The following is a 27,368-nucleotide window of genomic DNA, read 5'->3' as shown; positions in this document are numbered from 1 at the left end:
CCTGCCTGTCTGGCCCTGTCCGGGGGTATCGTCGGATGGGGCCACAGTGTCTCCTGACCCCTCCTGTCTCAGTCTCCATGCTGCAGTAGTTTGTGTCGGGGGGCTAGGGTCAGTCTGTTATATCTGGAGTATTTCTCATGTCTTATCCCGTGTCCTTTGTGAATTTAAGTATGCTCTCTCTAATTCTCTCTTTCGCTCGCTCTTTCCTCTCTCTCGGAGGACCTCAGGACTACCTGGCCTGATGACTCCTTGCTGTCCAGTCCACCTGGCTGTGCTGCTGCTCCAGATTCAACTGTTCTGTCTGCGGCTATGGAACCCTGACCTGTTCACCGGACGTGCTCCCTGTCTCAGACCTGCTGTTTTCAACTCTCTAGAGACAGCAGGAGCGGTAGAGATACTCTGAATGATTGGCTATGAAAAGCCAACTGCCATTTACTCCTGAGGTGCTGACCTGTTGCACCCTCAACAACCACTGTGATTATTGTTATTTGACCCTGCTGGTCATCTATGAACATTTGAACAGCTTGGCCATGTTCTGTTATAATCTCCACCCAGCACAGCCAGAAGAGGACTGGCCACCCCTCATAGCCTGGTTCCTCTCTAGATTTCTTCCTTGGCTCTGGACTTTCTAGGGAGTTTTTCCTAGCCACCGTGCTTCTACACCTGCATTGCTTGCTGTTTGGGGGTTTAGGCTGGGTTTCTGTACAGCACTTCGAGATATCAGCGGATGTAAGATTGAGGTATTTGATTGAGGTACATGACGTAATAACGGCACGTAAAATTTTGCGCTACACGTGCAACACATAATTCCTAACCTAGCCCACACAATGTCTGCTGTGTGGATCGAGGAATCAACAAGTCGAGCAGTCATTTGAAAGAGTAAGAACATTTCAGCGAGACAACTCAAAGGTGAAATGCATTAAAGCCAAGATAATGGAATTCATAGCCCTTGACAATCACCTGTTCTCTGTCGTGGGTGATGTTGGCTTTCGCCGACTGGTCAAGCACCGGTACACACTACCAAGTGTGCTATTTTTCAGATGTTGCCCTACCGGAGTTACACAGTAACTAACTGCTATTAGCTTCACGACATACAGAACATACTATGGAACACCGTTTGGGTCTTTGCGTGTCAAAAGATACAGTTGCACTGTCAAAGCTGTAAAAAAAAAAAAAGTCAGCCACCACTGGCCACGAACGATGTGTTTACAATACCACCTTAGTAATAAAGCATCATTTGTTTGACCGCAACTTCTGGGGTAGCTAGCTTTAGCTTGGTACCTAGCTAGCAACAATTACAACCAGCCTGCAAACGATGACCAGTAGAAACTGCAGTCATTTTCATTATTCTTAGGAATCCTTGTGAGTAAGTATTGTTGTTTGCCTATTGAAATTGCACTTCAGTTCATGAAAACAAATAACTAGCCAGCTAATTAACCCTGTTGTCCAAAGCTTCTGTTATAAGCAACCAGCTAGCTTCATCTGGCTAGTGAGGCTCAACCGGACCGTGTTGTGAAGCTAGCCACAATAAGGATTAGGCACAAGTGGAATTTGCGGTTTGCCTTCAAATTAAAAGTCATTGACAGTTATGCAAATCTATACAAATAATGTAATTATGCCATACTTTAATTTTGCAAGCTAACCGCAAAGTCCACTATTGTGGCTAATCCTTATTGAGGCAAGCTTCACAGATGGGTCCGACCACCATTAAATCAAATAAGAACTGTCTTGTAAATTAGGATTATTTTAAATGACACCTAGCTATATAGTTAGCTAGCTACCTATAGCTACTGAAACAGATTATGTCGTGTTATTTGACGTGTATCTTTTTTGACACGCAAAGACCCAAGCGGCATTCCATAGAAATCCTGGTTGAGAATGAAACAACGGAACAGCAAGTAAGTGAAAGAAATAGGTTTTGATTATGTTTTACTGGTAGTGGGACATGCGTAAATGCCAACAAAATTACTTTTTGGTCAGTGTGGAGGGTGGGTGTGTGTGTGTAACCTGTTTTTAACTAGGCAAGTCAGTTAAGCACAAATTCTTATTTCCAATGACTGCCAGACGACACTGGGCCAATTGTGCGCAGCCCTATGGGACTCCCAATCACAGCCGGATGTGATTCAGCCTGGATTCGAACCAGGGACTGTAGTGACGCCTCTTGCACTGAGATGCAGTGCCGAAGACCACTGCATGCATGTGTTAACTATTTAACTGTACTAGAATGCTTAAAAGGCCGCTAAAATGTTTGATATCGGTATCGGGTTTTTTGGCAAGGAAAATAATGGCCAATCGGTGTCGGCCAAAAATGTCATATCGGTGCATCACTAATAGCATCGCGATACCACAGTGGGAAAATATCTGAGTGGCCTAGCATCCTGTTCGCCCCATCCGATGGCCATTACACTTGTTCACATTTTCTAAACATTATGCATGTGCTACACAAAAAAACCTGTCACCGATATTCACACTTCTACTCAAAACTACACATTGAATTTAACGTCACACTATATAATAGAAGACAGCATAGAATCGCTGATTTGCTCATATTTGCAAAGGCCTGCCTGTGATTTGGCTGGAGGAATGGGAGGAAGGAATAGACATTCATCATGACTTGCATGTCATTGTGGCAGTAGGAGGAAAACCCTGCATGAAACATTTACTCTTCAGTTAACACAGACAAACACTCTCTCCTTCAAACACGGTCTCCCTCAAAACACACAAACCCATAACCTCAAACAGAATGTAAGGAGCACCAGAAAGATAGGATTCATATAGGCCCAATGTAAACTACCTTTGCAGCACATCTCATATAGGCCTAATGTAAACTACCTTTGCAGCACATCTCATGAGTAGCAGACCCTTTTGCGGTCTTCCTGTGTCAATCAAAATTTGCCGAGACCTACTGTCAAGTTACCAGGTTGTTAGCTAGCTAGGTAACATGACTGAACGACGCATGTTATCCAAACAATAATTAGCGGCCCCGGATTAGTTTAAAAATGGCAAACAACATGGTTTGTGAAATGATATCTAATGTGCGCAAAAATCGCACATCAAGAAAAAAAGGTAGCTCCAGTAATATGAGTAATTTCTTCAACCGTTTGAGCTAGAGACAAGACCTTTCATTTGCTGTAAAGCTGCAAGAATGACCGTCTCGAAGCCGTTTCTCTTGGTTATACCAGGGTTGAAATGATATAGAATGCATCCACTGTTCGCTCTGAGCGCTGCTCCATTGTGTCAGATGTAACAACAGAAGACTGATCAGGGTCTGAATAAACGATATGTTAAAAACTGATGGAGGAATAGATGCGTAGGAAGAGCAGCCGGAGAGTGGCTTTGGCTGGTGGATTACAGCCTCCACACCTGATATGCACATGAAACAGGATCTGTCAGCTGGTAATAGCCGGCTTTTGGCATATCATTTTTGTTGTTGTTGAAAAGCCGATTAATTTAACATTGGAGCCAGCCAATTGTCCAGAAGACAAAATCCCATAGCGAAAAAAAACTTTTAACCTATTCATTGGTGAAAATACCAGTCGATGGAAAAACATTGACCGGTCATGCTTATTGGTCAATAGGAAAATATGTCAGGCAGCGCAAGACCAGCAGCATCAAATGGGAGGCAGGCTTCATCAGCGCGTCACACACTACTTTGCAATGTAACCTTTATGTAACTAGGCAAGTCCGTTAAGAACAAATTATTATTTACAATGACTACCTACCCCGGACGACGCTGGGCCAATTGTGCACCGCCCTATGGGACTCCCAATCACGGCCGGTTGTGATACAGCCTGGATGAGATGGAGGCAGTAGGCTATGCATTGGGAAACATATAAGAAGAGAATTTGTTCTTAAAACAGACTTGCCTAGTTAAATAAAGGTTTTGAAACTTTTTTTACATTTATTTAACTAGGCAAGTCAGTTATAAACAAATTCTTCTTTTCAATGACGGCCTAGGAACAGTGGGTTAACTCTTGTTCAGTGGCAGAATGACAGATTTTTACCTTGCAAGATCGAATCCCCGAGCTGACAACCTTTTGGTTACAAGTCCAACGGTCTAACCACTAGGCCTCCTGCCGCCCCGAAACTTGAACATTTTAATACGAGGTATGTCTTACCTTGTTCAAAGTAGCTGAATAGATTTCCTCTGGGTGGACGCACTAATCAGTTTACACACCCAATGCACATGGGCCCGTCAGATTTCTCAAATGTCCAGTAAATGTAAATGTTGCCAGTCAAATGACCTGCACCACATTTTCCTAACAGAAACCCTGGCATGAAAATTAAGTGGACATTATCAGACCTGCGCATACTAGTGACTAGTTGCTTAAATTTAACAGAATTTATAAACAAAACTGACTTAATAAACATTTTATAAGAGGCAGTAGAGGGTTCTTTAAATCGGTAGGGCCCAACAATTTGGTAGTATCATTTGAAACGGTACTACAGTATTAAAAAATGTTGGTACCATAAGTATCATGACGTTTTGGTTCCGTGATATACCGTGGTACAGGTATACCTTGCCACACTAATTGTCTGCATCACAAATGGGAGTGGTGGGAAAAGTACCCAATCATCATACTTGAGTAAAATAAACTTGAGTCATTTTCGATTAAGGTAAAAGTGAAAGTCACCCAGTAAAACAATACTTGAGTGAAAGTCAAAAAGTATTTGGTTTTAAATATACTTAAGTGTCAACTGTACATGTCACTGATAAAATACTTTAGTATCAGAAGTAAAAGTAGAAATAATTTCACATTCCTCATATTAAGCAAACCAGACAGCACCATTTACATTTTTTTTTTAAAGGATAGCCAGGGGTGTACTCCAACGCTCAGACATCATTTACAAACAAAGCATTTGTGTTTAGTGAGTCCGTCAGATCAGAGGCAGTAGGAATGACTTTGGACGTTCTCTTGAGAAGTGTGTGAATTTGACCATTTTCCTGTCCTGCTAAGCATTCGAAATGTAACGAGTTTTGGATGTCAAGGAAAATGTATGGAGTAAAAAGTACATTTTCTTTAGGAATGTCGTGAAGTTAAAAGTAAAAGTTGTCAAAAATATAAATAGTAAAGTATAGAGACACCCCAAAAAACTACTATAGTACTTTCAAGTATTTTATCGAATAGAATATTCAAGTATTCTATTCCCTATATAATGCACTACTTTTGACTAGGATCCAAGTAGTGCGATGGGCCCTGGTCAAAATACTGCAGTATATACACGGAATAGGTGTGCCACTTGGAGGCAGCCATCATCCTCTGACTGAACCAATGGGAATCCCCTCAAGGTATTTCAAGGTGAGGGAAAAAAAATGTAAAAACATACAAAGACATGACTACGGTTCTCCTGTTCAGTGCATATGCACACAAACGCTTACCAGCATGCATCTAACCGGTATGGAAATCAACTGAGAAAGTGGAGAAGCTTGTACTACTGTAAATGTTGCCTTTTGGTTGCATTAACATGGTGACGCTATCACAAAAAAACATTTTCTTCCTTGATTTTCCTGCAAATATAATGCTCTACATTGACGCTATACAATTTACACACTCATCAGTGTACACACATGCCTGGTGAGAATCCTCCCCCGCTGCATCCACTCCCTGAAACAAAGGGAAAACCAATCCATGACCCTATGAATCATTGTCACAATGAATAGAAGGTAGGGCTGGCCGATATCGAATTCATTCTTATTTGTTTTAGCACAAATGTTCCAAATGCCTCTATCGCAAGAACCAAGGTCCAAATATATATATATATTTTTTTATTCGTGTTTTGGTCTCCTTCGCTCTTTCTGTGCCATGTGTACTGTGCACCTTCCCACTCGCAAGCCACTCCCCAATCACTCACAACAACAAAGACCGTTTCAACTCGCCATTTGCATTTGGAGGTTTGGTCAAACATAACTGGTCACAAGGACACCGAAACACAATAAAGACATTTTACTGTAATAAAGAAAACCTTTCTAACAATACCATTTGTATGTCTCAACTTCTCAAATTGTGCGAAGAGCAGAACCTACTAAAACGGGAGTATCAATGAACATTGATTCTGAATGCGCCTCATTGCGGTACCACTTACTGCTAGCAGCATTTGCCGCATACTGTTATACTAGCTGTGCGCATACTGTTATACTAGCTGTGCAATGAGCATAAAAAAAACTATTATATAAGGAATTGTCAGCTTTCTCATTCTGACAAATAAGGTAAACCACTTGATTTCAACATCTGAACAGTGGACAGGCAACCAGTCTGTTCAAACAGTTGGAGATAGACAGAAGAGTCTGTTCTACTTTGTTTGCTTGCAAAAATAACCAAGTTGGCTAGACTTTAAATATAAAAAGATCAGCTGCCTACCAACTAGCACGTGGACTTCTGCTTGAGAGATTGTTTATATGAGACCTGTGCTAATTTTCTATAATGTCTGCTACAAGAAGTTGGTCATTATTAGTAAATGTGCATTATGCATGGTTCTGGTTAAATTTAACAAAAAGGGAATTTTCATAGACAGACTTAAAAGCCAGATAAGTGATTGCAAAAATGATGATTAAATTATTTTCATAAAATAATTACATTAGTGGGTCTTATGGTTGTGGAAGGCTTATATTTAGCCTAGGTATAATTTCACAAGCTCTGAATTCATTAGATTATTGCTGATATTTGAAATGCAGTGCATTTCACCTTTAAATAAGCTTTGTTGAACAGTTAGAGGAAACATTCCAACGGAGATTTATATCGTGAATTGCCCGTAAGTTTGTAATAATCAAGATATTTTTAAGCCATAATCGCCCAGCCCTGATAGGTGCTTCATCTTCACCCATTTCTATGGGGAAAACGTTTTGGGGTAAAGTTTACTCTAGGTACTGATCTAGGAACAGCTTCCCCTCCTCCAATCCTAACCTTAACCATTACCAGGGTAAATTAAATACTGACTCAAGATCAGCACCATGGAAAACACTGTACACAGGTGCACTATTAGAATGAGGTGTCAGTGTACAGAAACGTGACGCTGTAGTTGGCAGGAACAGTGGTTGTATTTTTAGATCAGGGGCTATAACTAGCTCCGCACTTGGATACGGGAGAGCCTTGTAGCCACGGGACTCAACTCGATTCATATTCATGACATTGCGGCTCGTGATTGGCTCCTCAAAAAGCGAGGCTGGGTGGGAGCAACGAGCATCCGTGAGTAACAGATTGTGTGTATTTTTAACCGTGTGGATGTGTACATTGAATATGTGAACTCCATGCATGCATGTTTGTATCTGAGCATCGGGGTAATTCTGCCCAGTACACCCAAACCAGTCTACCACACCCTCTTTGAAATGCACAAAGAAAAATGTGAGTGAACTGTAATAAACAAACACACTGAATTTGAGCATTAACTTTGTTTTTTATTCATGATTTGCGCCATTCACCGTCTCGGACCACATATGTGTCTTGCACAGTCTTGCTCTTAAGAGCCCCTCTAGAGAGTTTCCATACATCACAGCAACGTCAGCCCTCTCACACACCAGGCACTCACACGTGCGCACACAAGCATGCACTCACATTTCTCAATGAACTACAAAGTAACCACACAGACATCCCCTTTTTTACCTCGTCCTCCACTCCCATGACTCTTTGCGTCCGAGGCACCCCTTAGGGTGGCCTCTTGATGCCTAACTGGCTGATGAGGAGTGACAGGCATGTGGGCCAGACCTCCCCCTCCCATGACGCAAGTAGCAAAAGGAGTCTAGTCTGATCTACTGCAGAGAGCTGGCTTGCGTTCAGCAGGCACCACCGTATGAAAGCGTTCTCAAACGGGGAATGAAAATGTGTGTTTTATTATCAGTCAATTTTAGGGTAGTACTGCCTCGGTTGGTGCCACTCCCGCCCTCAAAAAATCTGGTTCTGTACCTGTGTTAGGACAAACTAAGAACCTACTTTCAACCAATCTAATTAACCTAAATGAAAGCTGAAATGTAGTGATGCACTGATGACAATTTTGGCCGATACCAATATTCAAATATTTTCATTGCCAAAAAACACTGATACCGATAACCGATATTAAAAATGAGAGCGGCCATTTAAGCATTCACATGGACACAGCGGTCTAAGGCACTGCATTTCATCCAGGCTGTATCATATCCGGCCGTGATTGGGAGTCCCATAGGGCGCGCAAAATTGGCCCAACGTTTGTTCTTAACTGACTTGCCTAGTTAAATAAAGGTTACACACACATACACAGAACAAAAAGTAATTTTATTGGCATTTACGCATGTCCCCACTACCAGTAAAACATAATCAAAACCTATTTCTTTCACTTACTTGCTGTTTCGTTGTTCAGTCGTTTAATTCTCAACCAGGATTTCTATGGAACGCCGTTTGGGTCTTTGTGTATCAAAAAAGATACACGTCAAAATCTGTTTCAGTAGCTATAGTTAGCGAGCTAACTATATAGCTAGGTGTCATCTAAAAATAACCCTCATTTAAAAGACGGTTCTTATTTGATTAATGGTGGTCGGACCCATCCATGTAAAGCTAGCCACAATAGTGGACTTCGCGGTTAGCCTTCAAAACAAAAGTATGGCATAATTCTACTGTTTGTATTCATTTGCATCACTGTCAATGACATCCTTTTTTTCACAAGACTGCTTTGATCACGTTGACTGAGATATGTTCCGGATAGCATCGAACAACATTGATGTAAACGCTGATTCAGTGAGAGAGTTTATTAGCAAGTGCATCGGTGATGTTCTACCCACGGCGAATATTAAAACCTTCCACAATCAGAAACTGTGGATTGATGACAGCATTCGCGCAAAACTGAAAGCGCAAACCACTGCATTCAATCAGGGCAAGGCGACCAGAAACATGCCCGAATACAAACAGTGTAGCTATTCCCTCCACAAGGCAATCAAACTAGCTAAGCGTCAGTATAGGAGTAGGGGTCAACCGGAATGGCCGATTAATTTTCATAACAATCGGTAATCTGCATTTTTGGACACCGATTATGGCCGATTGCACTGCACTCCATGAGGAGACTGCATGGCAGGCTGACTACCTGTTATGCGAGCGCAGCAAGGAGCCAAGGTATGGTCCTAGCTAGCATTAAACTTATAAAAAACTATCAATCGTAGTTAACTACACATGGTTGATGATATTACTAGTTTATCTAGCTTGTCTTGCATATAATCGACTCAAACGAGTGATTTAACAAGCACATTCGCAAAAAAAGTACTGTCGTTGCACCAATGTGTACCTAACCATAAACATCAATGCCTTTCTTAAAATCAATACACAAGTATATATTTTTAAACCTGCATATTTAGTTAATATTGCCTGCTAACATGAATTTATTTTACCTAGGGAAATTGTGTCACTTCTCTTGCGTTCTGTGCAAGCAGTCAGGGTATATGCAGCAGTTTGGGCCGCCTGGCTCGTTGCGAACTGTGTGAAGACCATTTCTTCCTAACAAAGACCGTAATTAATTTGCCAGAATTGTACATAATTATGAAATAACATTGAAGGTTGTGCAATGTAACAGCAAAATTTAGACTTAGGGATGCCACCCTTTAGATAAAATACGGAACGCTTCCGGTATTTCACTGAAAGAATAAACGTTCGGTTTCCGAAATGATAGTTTCCAGATTTGACCATATTAATGACCTAAGGCTCGTATTTCTGTATGTTTATTATAATATAATTAAGTCTATTATTTGATAGAGCAGTCTGACTGAGTGGTGGCAGGCAGCAGCAGGCTCGTAAGCATTCATTCAAACAGCATTTTCCTGCTTTTGGCAGCAGCTCTTCAAGCATTGCGCTGTTTATGACTTCAAGCCTATCAACTCCTGAGATTAGGCTGGTAATACTAAAGTACCGATGAGAACATCCAATGGTCAAAGGAATATGAAATACAAATGGCATAGAGAGAAATAGTCCTATAATAACTACAACCTAAAACTTCTTAGCAGGGAACATTGAAGACTCATGTAAAAAAGGAACCACCAGCTTTCATATGTTCTGAGCAAGGAACTTAAACGTTAGCTTTTTTTAAATGGCACATATTGCACTTTTACCATCTTCTCCAACACTTTGTTTTTGCATTATTTAAACCAAATTGAACATGATTCATTATTTATTTGACACTAAATAGATTTTATTGATGTATTATATTAAGTTAAAATAAGTGTTCATTCAGTATTGTTGTAATTGTCATTATTACAAATATATATATTTATAAAAATTGTCAGATTAATCAGTATCGGTTTTTTTTGGTCCTCCAATCGGTATCGCTGTTGAAAAATCATAAATCGGTCGACCTCTAGTATAGAGACAAAGTAGTCGCAATTCAACGGCTCAGACATGAGAGGTACGTGGCAGGGTCTACAGTGAATCACAGACTACAAAAAGAAAACCAGCCCCGTCTCGGACCCCGATGTCTTGCTCCCAGAAACTAAACAACTTCTTAGTTCGCTTTGAGGACAATACAGTGCCACCGACATGGCCCGCTACCAAAACCTGTGGGTTCGCCTTCACCGCAGCCAACGTGAGTAAAACATTTAAACGTGATAACCCTCGCAAGGCTGCCGGCCCTCAGAGCATGCGCAGACCAGCTGGCTGGTGTGTTTACGGACATATTCAATCAATCCCTATCCCAGTCTGCTGTTCCCACATGCTTCAAGAGGGACACCATTGTTCCTGTTCCCAAGAGAGCTAAGGTAACTGAGCTAAACAACTATCGCCCCGTAGCACTCACTTCCGTCATTATGAAGTGCTTTGAGAGTCAATGATCATATCACCTCCACCCTACCTGACACCCTAGACCCACTGCAATTTGCTTACCGCCCCAATAGGTCCACAGATGACAAAATCGCAAATCACATTGCCCTAACCCATCTGGACAAGAGGAATACCTATGTATGAATGCTGTTCATCGACTACAGCTCAGCATTTAACACCATAGTATCCTCCAAACTCATCATTAAGATTGAGACCCTGGGTCTCGAACCCACCCTGTGCAACTGGGTCCTGGACCTTCTGACGGGACGCCCCCAGGTGGTGAGGGTAGGAAACAACACCTCCACCTCGCTGATCCTCAACACTGGGGCCCCACAAGGGTGTGTTCTCAGCCCTCTCCTGTACTCCCTGTTCACCCATGACTGCGTGGCCATGCACGCCTCCAACTCAATCATCTAGTTTGCAGACGACACTACAGTGGTAGTGGACTTAAGGAAACAGCAGAGGAAGCACCCCCCTACCCACATCAACGGGAAAGTTAAGTTCCTCAGCGTACACATCACGGACAAACTGAAATGGTCCACCCATACAGACAGTGTGGTGAAGAAGGCGCAACAGCGCCTCTTCAACCTCAGGAGACTGAAGAAATTTGGCTTGTCACCAAAAACACTCAAACTTTTACAGATGCACAATCAAGAGCATGCTGTCGGGCTGTATAACCTCCTGGTACAGCAACTGCTCCGCCCAAAACAGCAAGGTTCTCAAGAGGGTAGTGAGTAGAGGTCGACCGATTAATCGGAATGGCCAATTAATTAGGGACGATTTCAAGTTATCATAACAATCAGAAATCTGTATTTTTGGGAGCCGATTTACGATTATTTAAAAAAATATATTTTTTATATACCTTTTATTTAACTAGGCAAGTCAGTTAAGAACACATTCTTATTTTCAATGACTGCCTAGGAACTGTGGGTTAACTGCCTTGTTCAGGGGCAGAACGACAGATTTTCACCGTGTCAGCTCAGGGGTTTCAATCTTGCAACCGCAGTTAACTAGTCCAACGCTCTAACCATTGCACTCCACGAGTAGCCTGCCTGTTACATAAATGCAGTAGAAGCCAAGGTAAATTGCTAGCTAGCATTAAACTTATCTTATAAAAAATAATCAATCAATCATAATCATTAGTTATAACTACTAATCCAGTTTAGCAGGCAATATAAACCAGGTGAAATTGTGTCATTTCTCTTGCGTTCATTGCACACAACAGTTTGGGCCGCCTGGCTTACTGCGAACTAATTTGCCAGAATTGTACGTAATTATGACATACATTGCACAACCTTCAATGTAACAGCAATATTTAGACTTAGGGATGCCACCCGTTAGATAAAATACCGAACGGTTCCGTATTTCACTGAAATAATAAACGTTTTGTTTTCAAAATTATAGTTTCCGGATTCAACCATATTAATGACCAAAGGCTCGTATTTCTGTGTGTTATTATGTTATAATTAAGTCTGATTTGATAGAGCAGTCTGACTGAGCAGCAGCAGGCCCATAATCATTCATTCAAACAGCACTTTCGTGCGTTTTGCCAGCAGCTTTTCGCAAGCACAGCGCTGTTTATGACGTCAAGCCTATCAGCCTAATGGCTGGTGTAACCAATGTGAAATGGCTAGCTAGTTAGCTGGGTGTGCGCTAATACTGTTTCAAATGTCACTCGCTTTTAGATTTGGAGTAGTTATTCCCCTTGTGCTGCAAGGGCCGCGGCTTTTGTGGAGCGATGGGTAACGATGCTTCGAGTGTGGCTGTTGTCGATGTGTTCCTGGTGTTCCTGGTTCGAGCCCAGGTAGAGGCTATACTGTTACACTGGCCATACTATAGTGCCTATAAGAACATCCAATAGTCAAAGGTATATGAAATACAAAATGATATAGAGAGAAATAGTCCTATAAAATACTATATTAACTACAACCTAAAACCTCTTACCTTGGAATATTGAAGTCTCATGTTAAAAGGAACCACCAACTTTCATATGTTCTCATGTTCTGAGCAAGGAACTTAAACGTTAGCTTTTATACATGGCACATATTTTACATGGCACATTACTTTCTTCTCCAACACTTTGTTTTTGCATTATTTAAACCAAATTGAACATGTTTCATTATTTATTTGAGGCTAAATTGATTTGATTGATATTTTATAGTAAGTTAAAATAAGTGTTAATTCAGCATTGTTGTAATTGTCATTATTACAAATACATTTGTAAAAAAAATCGTCCGATTAGTCGGTATCGGCTTTTTTGGCCCTCCAATAATCGTCATTGGCATAGGCGTTGAAAAATGATAAATCAGTCAACCTCTAGTAGTGAGGTCTGCACAATGCATCACCGGGGGCAAACTACCTGCCCCCCAGGACACCAACACCACCTGATGTCACAAGAAGGCCAAAAAAAAACATCAAGGACAACAACCACCCGAGCCTGTTCACCCCGCTATGATCCAGAAGGTGAGGTCAGTACAGGTGCATCAAAGCTGGGACCGAGAGACTGAAAAACAGCTTCTATCTCAAGGCCATCAGACTGTTAAACAACAATCACTAACATTGAATGGCTGCTGCCAACATACTGACTCAAATCTCTAGCCACTTTAATAATAAAAAATTGGATGTAATAAATGTATCACTAGTCACTTTACATGTTTACATACCCTACATTACTCATCTCATATGTATATACTGTACACTATACCATCTACTGCATCTTGCCTATGACGTTCGGACATCGCTCATCCACATATTTCTATGTACATATTCTTATTCATTTCTTTGTTGTTGTGAAATTGTTAGATTACATGTTAGATATTACTGCATGGTCGGAACTAGAAGCACAAGCATTTCTCTACACTCATATTAACATCTGCTAACCATGTGAATGTGACCAATAAAATTTTATTTGACTTGGGATTTGATTTATTTTGAAGGCAAACCACAAATTCCTCACTAGCCAGCTGAAGCTAGCTGGCTGGTTATAACGTTAGCTTTGGGCAACAGGGTTAAGTAGCTGGATAGCTATTTATTTTCATGAACTGAAGTGCAATTTCAATAGGCGAACAACAAGTGGCAACCTAGCTGATACTTACAATGATTCCTAAATCATTGCTAAGAATAATGAAAATGACTGCAGTTTCTACTGGTCAATGTTTTCAGACTGGTTGTATTGGTACTAGCTAGGTACCAAGCTAAAGCTAGCTGCGGTCAAACAAATGACGATTTATTTCCAACGTGGTATTGTAAACACATCGTTCGTGGCCACTGTTTGCTGAACATTTTTACAACTGACCGTGCTACTGTATCTTTTTTGACACGCAAAGACCCAAACGGTGTTCCATAATATGTTCTGTATGTCGTGAAGGTAATAGCAGTGACGCTATTACTGTGTAACTCCGGTAGGGCAACATCTGAAAGATAGCACACTTGGTAGTGTGTACCGGTGCTCGACCAGTCGGCAAAAGCCAACATCACCCACGACAGAGAACAGGTGATTGTCAAGGGCAATGAATTCCATTATCTTGGCTTTAATGCATTTTGCCTTTGAGTTGTCTCGCTGAAACGTTCTTACTCTTTCAAATGACTGCTCGACTTGTTGACTGCTCAGTCAAATACATATGCACGGTAGCTTTGACATCGGTTTTTAACTTCACTAGGGTAGGGGGCAGCATTCGGAATTTTGGATGAAAAGCGTGTCCAAATTAAACTGCCTGCTACTTAGGTCCAGAAGCTAGGGTATGCATATAATTAGTAGATTTGGATAGAAAAAACTAACGTTTCCAAAACTGTTAAAATAATGTCTGTGAGTATAACAGAACTGATATGGCAGGCGAACACCCGAGGAAAATCCAAACAGGAAGTACTATTATTTTGAAAGTCTGTTTTTCCATTGAAAGCCTATCCACCATACAAAGACTTAGGACCCCGTTCACGATCTCTATGGCTTCCTCAACATAACCAGTCTTTAGGCATTGTTTCAGGCATTTTCTCTGAAAAATTAGGGAGATACCGCACTTTCAATGAGAGGACAGTGAATTTCCAGACATGAACCAAGCACGTGATCGGGAGTGCGTATTTCTTGTTCACCTTTTCCATTGACTAAACTTTTGTCCGGTTGAAATATTATTGATTATTTATGACAAAAACAACCTGAGGATTGATTTTAAACATCGTTTGGCATGTTTCTACTATCTTTTATTGTACTTTTTAGACTTTTCGTCTTGGAGTTGAGAGAGCGCATTGTGCCTTTGGATTTCTGAACTAAACGCACCAACAAAACTGAGGTCTTTGGACATAAAGATTACATTTATCGAACAAAACAAACATTTGTTGTCTAACATGGAGACCTGGGAGTGCCACCAGATGAAGATCAAAGGTAAGTGATTAATTTTAATGCAATTTCTGACACTCTCCTTGGTTGGAAAATGGCTGTATGGGTTTCTGTGTCTAGGCGCTGACCTAACATAATCGCAAAGTGTGCTTTCACAGTAAAGCCTATTTGAAATCAGACACTGTGGCTGGATTTACAATAAGTTATCTTTAAAATGGTGTAAAATACTTGTATGTTTGAGGAATTTTAATTATGGGGTTTCTGTTTTGAATTTGGTGCCCTGCAATTTCACTGGCTGTTGTCGAGGTGGGACCTTGTACCAGAGATGTTAACATCGGTGTTGAACCAGACATCAGCCGATTCCGATATGTTCACCGATATATTGTGCATCCCTACAGCAATGTTTAACTTTTTGGGCGACCTGACCAAATTCACATAGAAATGTGATTTATACATCTGTCATTCTCATTGAGCAAGTCTAAGAAGTGTTAGATCTGTTCATGTGCGCAATTTCTATGCGTCCGTTTTTATGTTTTGTTTTTGCATCTTTTACTTTCTTTTGTGTCAAACAGCTTAAAATACAATATTTTCGGTTATGGAAAATATATTTCACATCAATTTAGATGGTACAATGATTCTCAACAATATATATTGCTTGTTTTGTCAAACTGAAATTAGGTTAACATTAAGAATTTTAGCAACCAGGTAATGGATTCATCAGGATACAAGATGGCGCCGGAGAACAAGGCTGGCATTTTACATATTCCTAACCAATTGTGTTTCTTTGCATGGTCTGTAACTTATCATTTTACTTTTTTTGTACATCATGTTGCTGCTACAGTCTCTTATGACCGAAAATAACTGCTAGACATCAGAACTGCAATTACTCACCACGGACTGGCAGAATCCTTTTTTTCCATTAACGAGTTCGACGTGAATGATATACTGCTTTCCCGGAAACCGACCAAGATCCGTCATTTGCATTTAGAGAGGGCGAAGAAAAAGGGGTCAGAGGGCTGGGCTGCCTTCTGAGAATTTGTAGTCAATCGAATAAACCCCACTTCTTTCCATTCTGCTTGCAAACATGCAATTTTTGGAAAATAAAAATCGATGACCTACAAGGAAGATTAAACTACCAACGGGACATTCAAAACTAATATCTTATGCTTCACAGAGTCGTGGCTGAACGACGACATTATCAACTTACAGCTGGCTGGTTAAATGCTGTATCGGCAGGACAGAACAGCGGCATCTGGTAAGACAAGGGGAAGCGGACTATGTATTTTTGTAAATAACAGCTGGTGCACGATATCTAAGGAGATCAAGGTTTGCTCGCTTGAGGTATCTCATGATAAGCTGTAGACCACACTATCTACCAAGAGATTTTATCTGTATTTTTCGAAGCTGTTGACAAACCACCATAGACTGATGCTGGCACTAAGAACGCACTCCTTGAGCTATATACCACCATAATCAAACAGGAAAACGCTCAACCAGAGGCGGCGCTCCTAGTAGCCTTACATCCGTGTTACCAAATGTCATGTTAAACATGCAACCATAGGGGGAAAAAAAACACACAAAAAACTCTGGACCACCTTTATGCCACAAAGCTCTCCCTCGCCGTCCATTTGGCAAATCTGACCATAAGTCTATCCTCCCGATTCCTGCTTACAAGCAAAACTACAGCAGGAAGCGCCAGTGACTAGATCAATAAAAAAAAGTGGTCAGATGAAGCAGATGCTAAGCTACAGGACTGTTTTGCTAGCACAGACTGGAATATGTTCCGGGATTCCGCCGATGGCATTGAGGAGTACACCACATCAGTCATTGGAATCATCAATAAGTGCATTGATGACGACGTCCACACATTGACCATACATACCCCAACCAGAAGCCATGGATTACAGGCAACATCAGCACTGAGCTAAAGGCTAGAGCTGCCGCTTTCAAGGAGCGGGACTCTAGCCCGGAAGCTTATAAGAAATCCTGCTATGCCCTCCGATGACCCATCAAACAGGCAAAGTGTCAATACAGGACTAAGAGAGAATCGTACTACACTGGCTCCGACGCTCGTCGGATGTGGCAGGGTTTGCAAACCATTACAGACTACAAAGGGAAGCACAGCCAAGAGCTGCCCAGTGCCACGAACCAAACTACTTCTATGCTTGCTTCGAGACAAATAGCACTGAAACATGCATGAGAGCACCAGCTGTTCCGGAAGACTGTGTGATCACACTCTCCGCAGCCGATGTGAGTAAGTAAGATCTTTAAACAGGTCAACATTCACAAGGCCGCAGGGCCAGACGGATTACCAGGACGTGTACTGCGAGCATGCACGTGCCTTCCCACCAGAGACTAGATTCAATTCCTGCATCTTGTATTCCTGCTATATCTCCTCCTTCCATTCTCTCTATGTTTCTAAACTATCTGTAATAAAGCATTAAAAAAATAAAAAAGGGAAGTGGAATTCCACTCTAAAATATATCAAAATGATCCTTCTAGGACAAGCAGTACTACTGCATTGGCTGTCATGTTGTCCAGGCAAAGCTTAGACCAGTGAGTTCCATAAGTGCCAGCTGCCAGCCAAATAGCTGACGACTAACCCTTATGTTATTGGGGTGTTAAAGATGTCACCAAATTTGATTTTGTAGGGCAAAAGTTTTGTGATGGGGGACCGCACCCCCTAGCTTGCTACTAATTTTATTCCAGTGTCATATACCCATTGGTGCCTTGTAAGACACTTATTTATTGAAGTAATATGTGCACAAAACAAAAAACAAAATTACATTTAGCATTTTATACACAGATAGCCATAGTAAGAACAGCTGCCATGTTGTCACACTATACAAACACATGTTTCGTTCTCCCCATGTAGAAAAAGATGATGAAACCCTATCACAGAAGAAGCCGTACAAATGGGTGGGGGGGGGGGGTGATCAGCCACATAGGAATGAGTGAGGACATCTACGAAGTGATGTGCACAGTGCTTTCACAGTGTATGAACTTCAAAATATGGTGAACATATATCACACAGGTTTGTGTAGGCATGTGTATATGTGCTGACAACATACATAAGAGCAAACACCACAATGAATGTGTCGCAGACACACACAGACAATGTGTGGAAAAGTCAGGGAGCAGAAAGGTCACCTACCTGCTTAGAATGCAAGATGCGAAACTAAAGAAGAGATGGAAAGAGGGAGAGAGAAAGGCAAAACGCTAAATGATGGAGCAACACGAAGCAGGAGGGGGGGCCTCTTTCTCACGACACCCCAAAATCTCCCCCAACAATAGTGACAGATCAATTGATCACATTTGGATGCTGTCCTATCCCTTTGTTCCCCTCACTACCATTGTCGCGTTCCAAATATTACCGACTTGTCTTTCGTGAGTCTAGTTCTGACACGGCAGACAGACCAGAGGGGTACCAGCAGTGTTAGTGTTAACTAGTATTGTATTATTATTACTCAATAGTAGTACAACTAACATCATTATCCAGCTAAGGAGCGACACCGGACTGGAGGAGATTGCGTCTGCAATGTTGACAGGAAGCTCTGGAAGATAGACTTTTCATCCCGTCGACCCCAGACGACCAGATTTTATTATTTAACTAGGCAAGTCAGTTAAGAACAAATTATTATTTACAATGATGGCCTACCCCTGCCAAACTCTAACCCAGACAGCACTGGGCCAAATTGTGCGCCGCCCTATGGGACACCCAATCACGGCCGGTTGTGATACAGCCTGTAATCCAACTGTAGTGGTCAGTGTCCCCAATCACTGCCCTGGGGTATTGGGATATTCTTTTAAACCAGAGGAAAGAGTGCTTCTACTGGCCCTCCAACACCACTTCCAGCAACATCTGGTCTCCCATCCAGAAACTGACCAGTACCAACCCTGCTTAGCTTCAGAAGCAAGCCAGCAGTAATATGTAGGGTGGTATGCTGCTGAAGGTATAGAAGGTAAAGTAAAAACCCAAACTGGTCCGTGCATAAATACCAGTATATAGTAAAATACAGTATATCGCACAGCCCTAGTATGGAATGGGAGACGTTTTACATTACGGCAGCCTTATAATACTAAAGTTATGCTTAGGAAATAGCCTATGTAAGCACTGGGACCAGACATTGTCATGGGCATTTATAACACACCATGCTATTGAGAACCATTTTGTCAAATTTAACACTACCCTGACATCATTCTGTTATTATTTTTCTCAATGGGCTCCTCACAAAACATACCCATTTGACTACCAAACAAATTATATTCAGAGGTCCTTAAGGATGCTCCTTCCTCTTCATTCTTAATATGCAATTTGTAATGCATTCTTGTGCATTGAGCTGAGCAACTGACATGGCAAAATCTAGGGGATATTTTTAGCAAGATATTTCCAAATTCCACCAATAGCGTGAGGCACTATTTGTTGGTTTAACAACAACATATTTTTAGCTAGCTAGTCATGTTACTTAGCTAGCAACCTGAACTTGACCACTGACTAGGCTATGCACAAACTTGAATGGCACAGGAAGAACTGAAAAGGAATAGGGTCTTCAAAGAGATGCTTCAAAAAATAGGCTGCATATGCAAGAGTACAGTGAAATGCGTTTCTTGCTTGCCCTTTCCCAACAATGGAGTAATCAAAATCATAGTCAAGTGTGAGAGCGAGAGTAAGAGAGAGTAATTCTCTACCAGAAAGTTGGTTGGACCTCTGATGTCACATAGGTTGACACATTGCTATGTTTTCATTTATTAAGCCCTTTTACAAAGTCACAAAGTCACACTGCACCTAACATCATTACTAAAATTTAGACATACAACACCCAGTCTCAAGGATGGCTAACCCTGTAAAACGGATAACTTAAATGTTTCACAATGGCTTGTGAAAATATTCACCCCCCTTGGTATTTTTCCTATTTTGTTGCCTTACAACCTGGAATTAAAATAGATTTTTGGGTGGTTTGTATCATTTGATTTACACAACATGCCTACCACTTTGAAGATGCAAAATATTTGACCAAAAAACAAAGTCAATACTTTGTAGAGCCACCTTTTGCAGCAATTACAGATGCAAGTCTCTTGGGACATGTCTCTTATAAGCTTGGCACAACTTGCCACTGGGATTTTTGCCCATTCTTCAAGGCAAAACTGCTCCTTCAAGTTGGATGGGTTCCGCTGGTGTACAGCAATCTTTAAGTCATATCACAGATTCTCAATTGGATTGAGGTCTGGGCTTTGATTAGGCCATTCCAAGACATTTAAAATGTTTCCCCTTAAACCACTTGAGTGTTGCTGTTAGGTGAACCTCCGTCCCCGTCTCAAATCTCCGGAAGACAAACAGGTTGCCCTCAAGAATTTCCCTGTATTTAGTGCTATCCATCATTCCTTCAATTCTGACCAGTTTCCCAGTCCCTGCCGATGAAGAACATGCCAACAGCATGATGCTGCCACCCCCCTGCTTCCCTGTGGGGATGGTGTTCTCAGGGGTGATGTGAGGTGTTGGGTTTGCCCCAGACATAGCGTTTTCCTTGATGGACAAAAAGCTCAATTTTAGTCTCATCTGACCAGAATACCTTCTTCTATATGTTTTTAGCGTCTCCCACAGGCCTTTTAGCGAACACCAAAAGTGTTTGCTTATTTTTTTCTTTAAATTAAGCAATGTCTTTCTTCTGGCCACTCTTCCGTAAAGCCCAGCTCTGTGGAGTGTACGGCTTAAAGTGATCTGATGGACAAATAACTCCAATCTCCGCTGTGGAGCTTTGCAGCTCCTTCAGGTTGATCTTTGGTCTCTTTGTTGCCTCTCTGATTAATGCCCTCCTTGCATGGTCTGTGAGTTTTGGTGGGCGGCCCTCTCAGGGCAGGTTTGTTGTGGTGCCACAACTTTGTCCCTGACCTGTTTGTTGAGCTCCTTGGTCTTCATGGTGCCGCTTGCTTGGTGGTGCCGCTTGCTTAGTGGTGATGCAGACTCGGGGGCCTTTCAGAACAGGTGTATATATACGGAGATAATGTGACAGATCGTGTGACACTTAAATAAAGTCAACCTGTGTGCAATCAAACTAATTAAGTGACTTCTGAAGGTAATTGGTTGCACCAGATCTTATTTAAGGGGCTTCATAGCAAAGGAGGTGAACACATATGCACGCACCACTTTTCCTTATTTTCTTATTTTTTATTTATTTTTTGAAACAAGTTATTTTTTTCATTTCACTTTACAAATTTGGACTATTTTGTGTAAATCCAAATAAAACTCTATTTAAATTAGAGGTTGTAACGCAACAAAAATTCACTGATAGGATGGTCGTCCCCTTCCTCTTCTGAGTAGCCTCCAATGCCTTGGGATAAAGATAAGATAAAGATAAGGATACTAGTGTTTATCATCCAATAGCAGCATGAAAAACAGAGGCAATAGCAGAAAAATACACAAATAAATATATACTTGATACTCGGAGGGCAACACAAACAATTTGGACATTCTCTTGCCAATATGTAGCCTTCAAAGCAAGTTTACAGAACATACTTGTTTACTGTTCCAAAAATGTTTGACTCAGACCCCCCCCTTCCAGCATTGGGGAACATCCCGCCCCCTCCCGCCATGTGTACTTCCACAGGCGCAACTCACTGTTCACGACAAACTGTTTACGTCCCTCTTGTTTACGGAGAGAACATTTTGCAGGTTAAAAGGTTATTTCTTGCAATTCTATACATTCTGTTATGTCTAACGTGTATTCATGTGATATTTGAGTGACTCAAACATTACCACAAAATCTATGGGCTAAAAAACGTTATCTGACATGGGCTAGTTGATCTGGACACTTGACAAGTTATAAATAGCTCCAATGTATTCAATGACTGATATGACAAAAGGAAAACAGATGCTACACTACCAATTTTGAAATTGCACCTTGTGCATTCAACTTACTCTTGAAAGTTGTAATAGTAGAAAGCCCCCCCTGCTGACCCCTCGCACCCCTAGGGGTGGCGCCCCACAGTTTGGGAACTATTCAATGCTGGCTAAATTCCACTCAAGATTTTAGAGGGGTAATTTATGAGTATGGGACTATAGGCTGCACAAATCCATCAAAATGCCCTGGTCAAGTCTACTGCTCCACCAGTGAGCCAACAGAGATGTGTCTTGTGGGGGAATCAGAGAGCAGTCTCAAATGATTAATCAGAACAGGCCCTGAAAATTTCTTCCCTTGGGAGGTACTTTGCAGCACGGTCAAGTAACTGACGGGCAGACCGTGGGCCAATTTCAGCTTTTCCGACCACACCAGGAAAAAACATGTAGCAGAATAGTAGCAGGGTAACAGGCCCGCGGAGCTTTGACAAATCCCACACCGTGTTCTTATAACGCGAGACCTCATGGCGCGTGCGTCTCAATAGTCCAATGCGGCTTCCTCTCCATCTGCACAGATCTGAAAACACGGGATAAAGTGACAGCAATATGTCGAATGCCTTTTAGGAATTTGCTTTCGCTTGGAAATAAAACGAGGTCTCTAAACTATTTACATTCAACCTTATTTCAGGAATGCACAGATGGAAGAAAAGGAGACGAGAGGAGGAGGCCTTTTTAGACTATTGACGTGCATCCTTTGTGTTGAAGGACAAAGCACCCATGGCTGGGGGAGGATGTGTCCTAATGCGAGCTATTGATCAGCTGGAATACGATAGCGTGGATGGCCCTCACATTATAAGTGTCTCGGGCCATTATCGACAGATTCTGCCTCCTGTGAAGTCACAAGCCAGCCTATGTCCTGTTTCATGTTCTAAAAGAAAGCTTTACCTAAAATATGATATTTTTCTGTCTAACTCTGTATGTCCATCTATCAGTCTATCTTTTGAGATCATCCATACATCCACCCATCCTAGACTGGCCGATGCAGGGTGTTCTGAATTGCATCCACCACCAGAACTGCTTGTTGTGTGAGAGAATGAGCGAGAGAGATACTCTTGCGTGACTTATTACTGAGCTGAAACGCGAGCACACACTGCGTGGTGTGTAAACAACCGGAAGGAAGCCTGTGATGTTAACTTCCAAAAGCGGAAGTCGCAAGGCGACACTCCATCCAAACCCTTTACATTCGTGAGAATTGGCATATATGGATAGGACTAAATTGAAATGTTTCTTATAGAAAAAATATGAAAACATAAGCATGGTAGCAATTGAAAGGGAACAGTTGAGATTATGGGACAATTATTATACCAAAAGGTAAGGACCCAGCAGTTCACCAGATAAGACTGAATCCTGAATCCTGAATCCAAATACAATGTTGACTTTATGTGCATTTTACATTCTGTATTTTGCCGCATTTGTTATTGATAAAATCAGAAAACACTCTTGATTTGATATTAAGATGAAAACGCATTGGGACCTTTAATATACCACAGTATATAGATATGCAGGAATACGTTTAAAAGGCTGAAAATGCAATGGTGACTTGACTAGCTAGTTACACCTAGCACAAGACCAGCTAGTTACACCTAGCACAAGACCAGCTAGTTACACCTAGCACAAGACCAGCTAGTTACACCTAGCACAAGACCAGCTAGTTACACCTAGCATATTTGGAGGCACAAAATAGGCCCACATATTGATTGTATACAATCGTCATTCCACACTTTTCTTCATCCATTAAAACGGTCGTAACCCATACCCAAAACATTAAGATAATAACATGCCCAATGGTCTTTTTCCCAACAAAATCAAGATAAATGTATGAATTACTCAATAAAATCAGTAATCGCTAGCTTATGAAATTACAGTTCAGCAATCCCACAAATTCTTGGGTTTATTTGTGTGCTTTGCTAGGAGCCGTCTGCATGTAAACCTATAATAATGGTATTGTAATGACCAACTTTTCATTCCCCAGGCCGCACCAGATGACATATCCTGCCAAAGCTCTAGAGGGGATTGTTGGCGTTTGGATTTCAATGCAAAAAGAGGAGACCTGGTATACTTCTCTGTCTCCCGCTTCAGGCTCGTATTTCTAGTGAACCAAACACACTTCCCCCGAGACCACGGATAGAGCTCACAAATAAGCTCTGGGTTTGAAATGGACAGAAGCTTTTGGTTCAGGTTCGTTGTTGTGTCACAGCTAAGTTACTTGAAAGAGAAAAGTTTCAAAACACAGGACAACATTTTAAAAAATACTTACGCTGGAAGGGATCTAGTGAGGGTGCAGTTCGCACCAAGACACTGTCAACCAACACCGTTCTAGGTACACGTTTCCATTAACAACCGATCTAGGACCAGCTTACCCTCCCCGTCATACCTTTGACAATAAGGTGGTGAAAATGGCTTAACTGATGTTAGATCAGTGTCTAGGTGCAACTTAATCCTATTCCACCAAACCCAGATTATCTACGGCTAAGCCCCTCCTATCAGACCTAGACACAACAAGGTTGCTCTAAATATCACAAGGCCTAGCCATTAGGCCCAACCACATTTCCGAACCAAGGAAAGCACTGCATCAAAGGTAATAAGCATTTACTGTTGGTCTCTCACGGAGCCACAGACAAACCCAGTTGGCTAAACTATGTTTAAGATGTTGAATTTCCATTGGCAGCAAAAGTCATGTGACATCATATTGTTGTTATTATGGAAGGCTTGGAGCCAAAATGGAGGAAGGTTTTAACGAACTCTGGGGGGGCATACTCGTGAACTTTGGTTTAAAACATTGGTCTTAAATGGCAAGCTAAAAACTTTTCTCACAGGTCAACCTGGCAAAATTAGCCACGATTCTGGGGATGGCCAGCTGAGCAGATCATTACATCCAATAGCTATAAAAAAAAAACTCAACCTATCAGAGACCTTAAACGGTAAAGACACCATCCAATTGCAATTGTTAAAACGGGTCAACTTGGCCATTAGATGGAGATGGATAGTTTTAACTAACTACTATAGGCCATTTATCAGATGCTTTTATCGAAAGCGACTAACAGTCATGCATGCCAACTGGAGCCAAAATGGAGGAAGGTTTTAACGAACCCTGGGGGGGGCATACTCGTGAACTTTGGTTTAAAACATTGGTCTTAAATGGTAAGTGGAGTGTGTCAGTATACAGCGTACAAAACATTAGGATCAACTTCCTACTATTGAGTTGCACCCCTTTTCCCCTCAGAACAGCCTCAATTCGTCTAGACATGGACTCTACAAGGTGTCAAAAGCATTCCACAAGGATGCTGGCCCATGTTGACTCCAATGCTTCCCACAGATGTGCCCAGTTGGCTTTGATGTCCTTTTGGTGGTGGACCATTCTTGATTCACACAGGAAACGGTTGAGTGTGAAAACTTACGTTGCAGTTCTTGACACGCAAACCGGTGTGCCTGGCACCTACTTTACATACTCCATTCAAAGGCAATTAAATATTTTGTATTGCCCATTCAACCTCAGTAGCTAGGTTTCCATCAAATTTGCCACAGATTTATGCAAATATTCTCAAATCTGCATTTTCCCACCAGAGAGGTTTCCATCCAACAGACTTTCTGCAGATAAAAGACGTATTGCACATTTGTGGTTATATTTTTCACTGGGTACATGGAAATTTAAGTTTAATGTGTTTCCATCACATTTTTATCCGATGGTTTTGTCACAAATCTTGAGCATTATACAGTGCCTTGCGAAAGTATTCGGCCCCCTTGAACTTTGCGACCTTTTGCCACATTTCAGGCTTCAAACATAAAGATATAAAACTGCATTTTTTTTGTGAAGAATCAACAACAAGTGGGACACAATCATGAAGTGGAACGACATTTATTGGATATTTCAAACTTTTTTAACAAATCAAAAACTGAAAAATTGGGCGTGCAAAATTATTCAGCCCCCTTAAGTTAATACTTTGTAGCGCCACCTTTTGCTGCGATTACAGCTGTAAGTCGCTTGGGGTATTTCTCTATCAGTTTTTCACATCGAGAGACTGACATTTTTTCCCATTCCTCCTTGCAAAACAGCTCGAGCTCAGTGAGGTTGGATGGAGAGCATTTGTGAACAGCAGTTTTCAGTTCTTTCCACAGATTCTCGATTGGATTCAGGTCTGGACTTTGACTTGGCCATTCTAACACCTGGATATGATTATTGAACCATTCCATTGTAGATTTTACTTTATGTTTTGGATCATTGTCTTGTTGGAAGAGAAATCTCCGTCCCAGTCTCAGGTCTTTTGCAGACTCCATCAGGTTTTCTTCCAGAATGGTCCTGTATTTGGCTCCATCCATCTTCCCATCAATTTTAACCATCTTCCCTGTCCCTGCTGAAGAAAAGCAGGCCCAAACCATGATGCTGCCACCACCATGTTTGACAGTGGGGATGGTGTGTTCAGCTGTGTTGCTTTTACGCCAAACATAACGTTTTGCATTGTTGCCAAAAAGTTTAATTTTGGTTTCATCTGACCAGAGCACATTCTTCCACATGTTTGGTGTGTCTCCCAGGTGGCTTGTGGCAAACTTTAAACAACACTTTTTATGGATATCTTTAAGAAATGGCTTTCTTCTTGCCACTCTTCCATAAAGGCCAGATTTGTGCAATATACAATTGATTGTTGTCCTATGGACAGAGTCTCCCACCTCAGCTGTAGATCTCTGCAGTTCATCCAGAGTGATCATGGGCCTCTTGGCTGCATCTCTGATCAGTCTTCTCCTTGTATGAGCTGAAAGTTTAGAGGGACGGCCAGGTCTTGGTAGATTTGCAGTGGTCTGATACTCCTTCCATTTCAATATTATCGCTTGCACAGTGCTCCTTGGGATGTTTAAAGCTAGGGAAATATTTTTGTATCCAAATCCGGCTTTAAACTTCTTCACAACAGTATCTCGGACCTGCCTGGTGTGTTCCTTGTTCTTCATGATGCTCTCTGCGCTTTTAACGGACCTCTGAGACTATCACAGTGCAGGTGCATTTATACGGAGACTTGATTACACACAGGTGGATTGTATTTATCATCATTAGTCATTTAGGTCAACATTGGATCATTCAGAGATCCTCACTGAACTTCTGGAGAGAGTTTGCTGCACTAAAAGTAAAGGGGCTGAATAATTTTGCACGCCCAATTTTTCAGTTTTTGATTTGTTAAAAAAGTTTGAAATATCCAATAAATGTCGTTCCACTTCATGATTGTGTCCCACTTGTTGTTGATTCTTCACAAAAAAATAGTTTTATATCTTTATGTTTGAAGCCTGAAATGTGGCAAAAGGTCGCAAAGTTCAAGGGGGCCGAATACTTTCGCAAGGCACTGTATATTGCAAATGTGCCCACTCTGGTCTTGTCACATGTGCTCTAGCC

General features: G+C 41.5%; 1 protein-coding gene across 4 annotated transcripts in view; it reads right to left on the bottom strand.

Annotated features, from left to right (window-relative positions):
* Nucleotides 1–27,368, bottom strand: part of LOC139364526 (serine/threonine-protein kinase MARK1-like) — a 97,154-nt gene that overhangs the window by 35,761 nt on the left and 34,025 nt on the right. For 2 of the 4 annotated variants that reach the window (XM_071101319.1, XM_071101322.1), the window contains exon 4: nucleotides 18,251–18,274. The exons of the other annotated variants lie outside the window; for them this stretch is intronic. In XM_071101319.1, the coding sequence (XP_070957420.1) occupies nucleotides 18,251–18,274 (24 nt within the window). The remainder of the gene's footprint in view (nucleotides 1–18,250; nucleotides 18,275–27,368) is intronic. 4 annotated transcript variants of the gene reach the window in all.

The sequence above is a fragment of the Oncorhynchus clarkii genome, chromosome 13 (genome assembly GCF_045791955.1).
Source record: "Oncorhynchus clarkii lewisi isolate Uvic-CL-2024 chromosome 13, UVic_Ocla_1.0, whole genome shotgun sequence".
Classification (NCBI taxonomy): Eukaryota; Metazoa; Chordata; class Actinopteri; order Salmoniformes; family Salmonidae; genus Oncorhynchus; species Oncorhynchus clarkii.
This window is presented reverse-complemented; position numbering and strand designations above follow the sequence as displayed.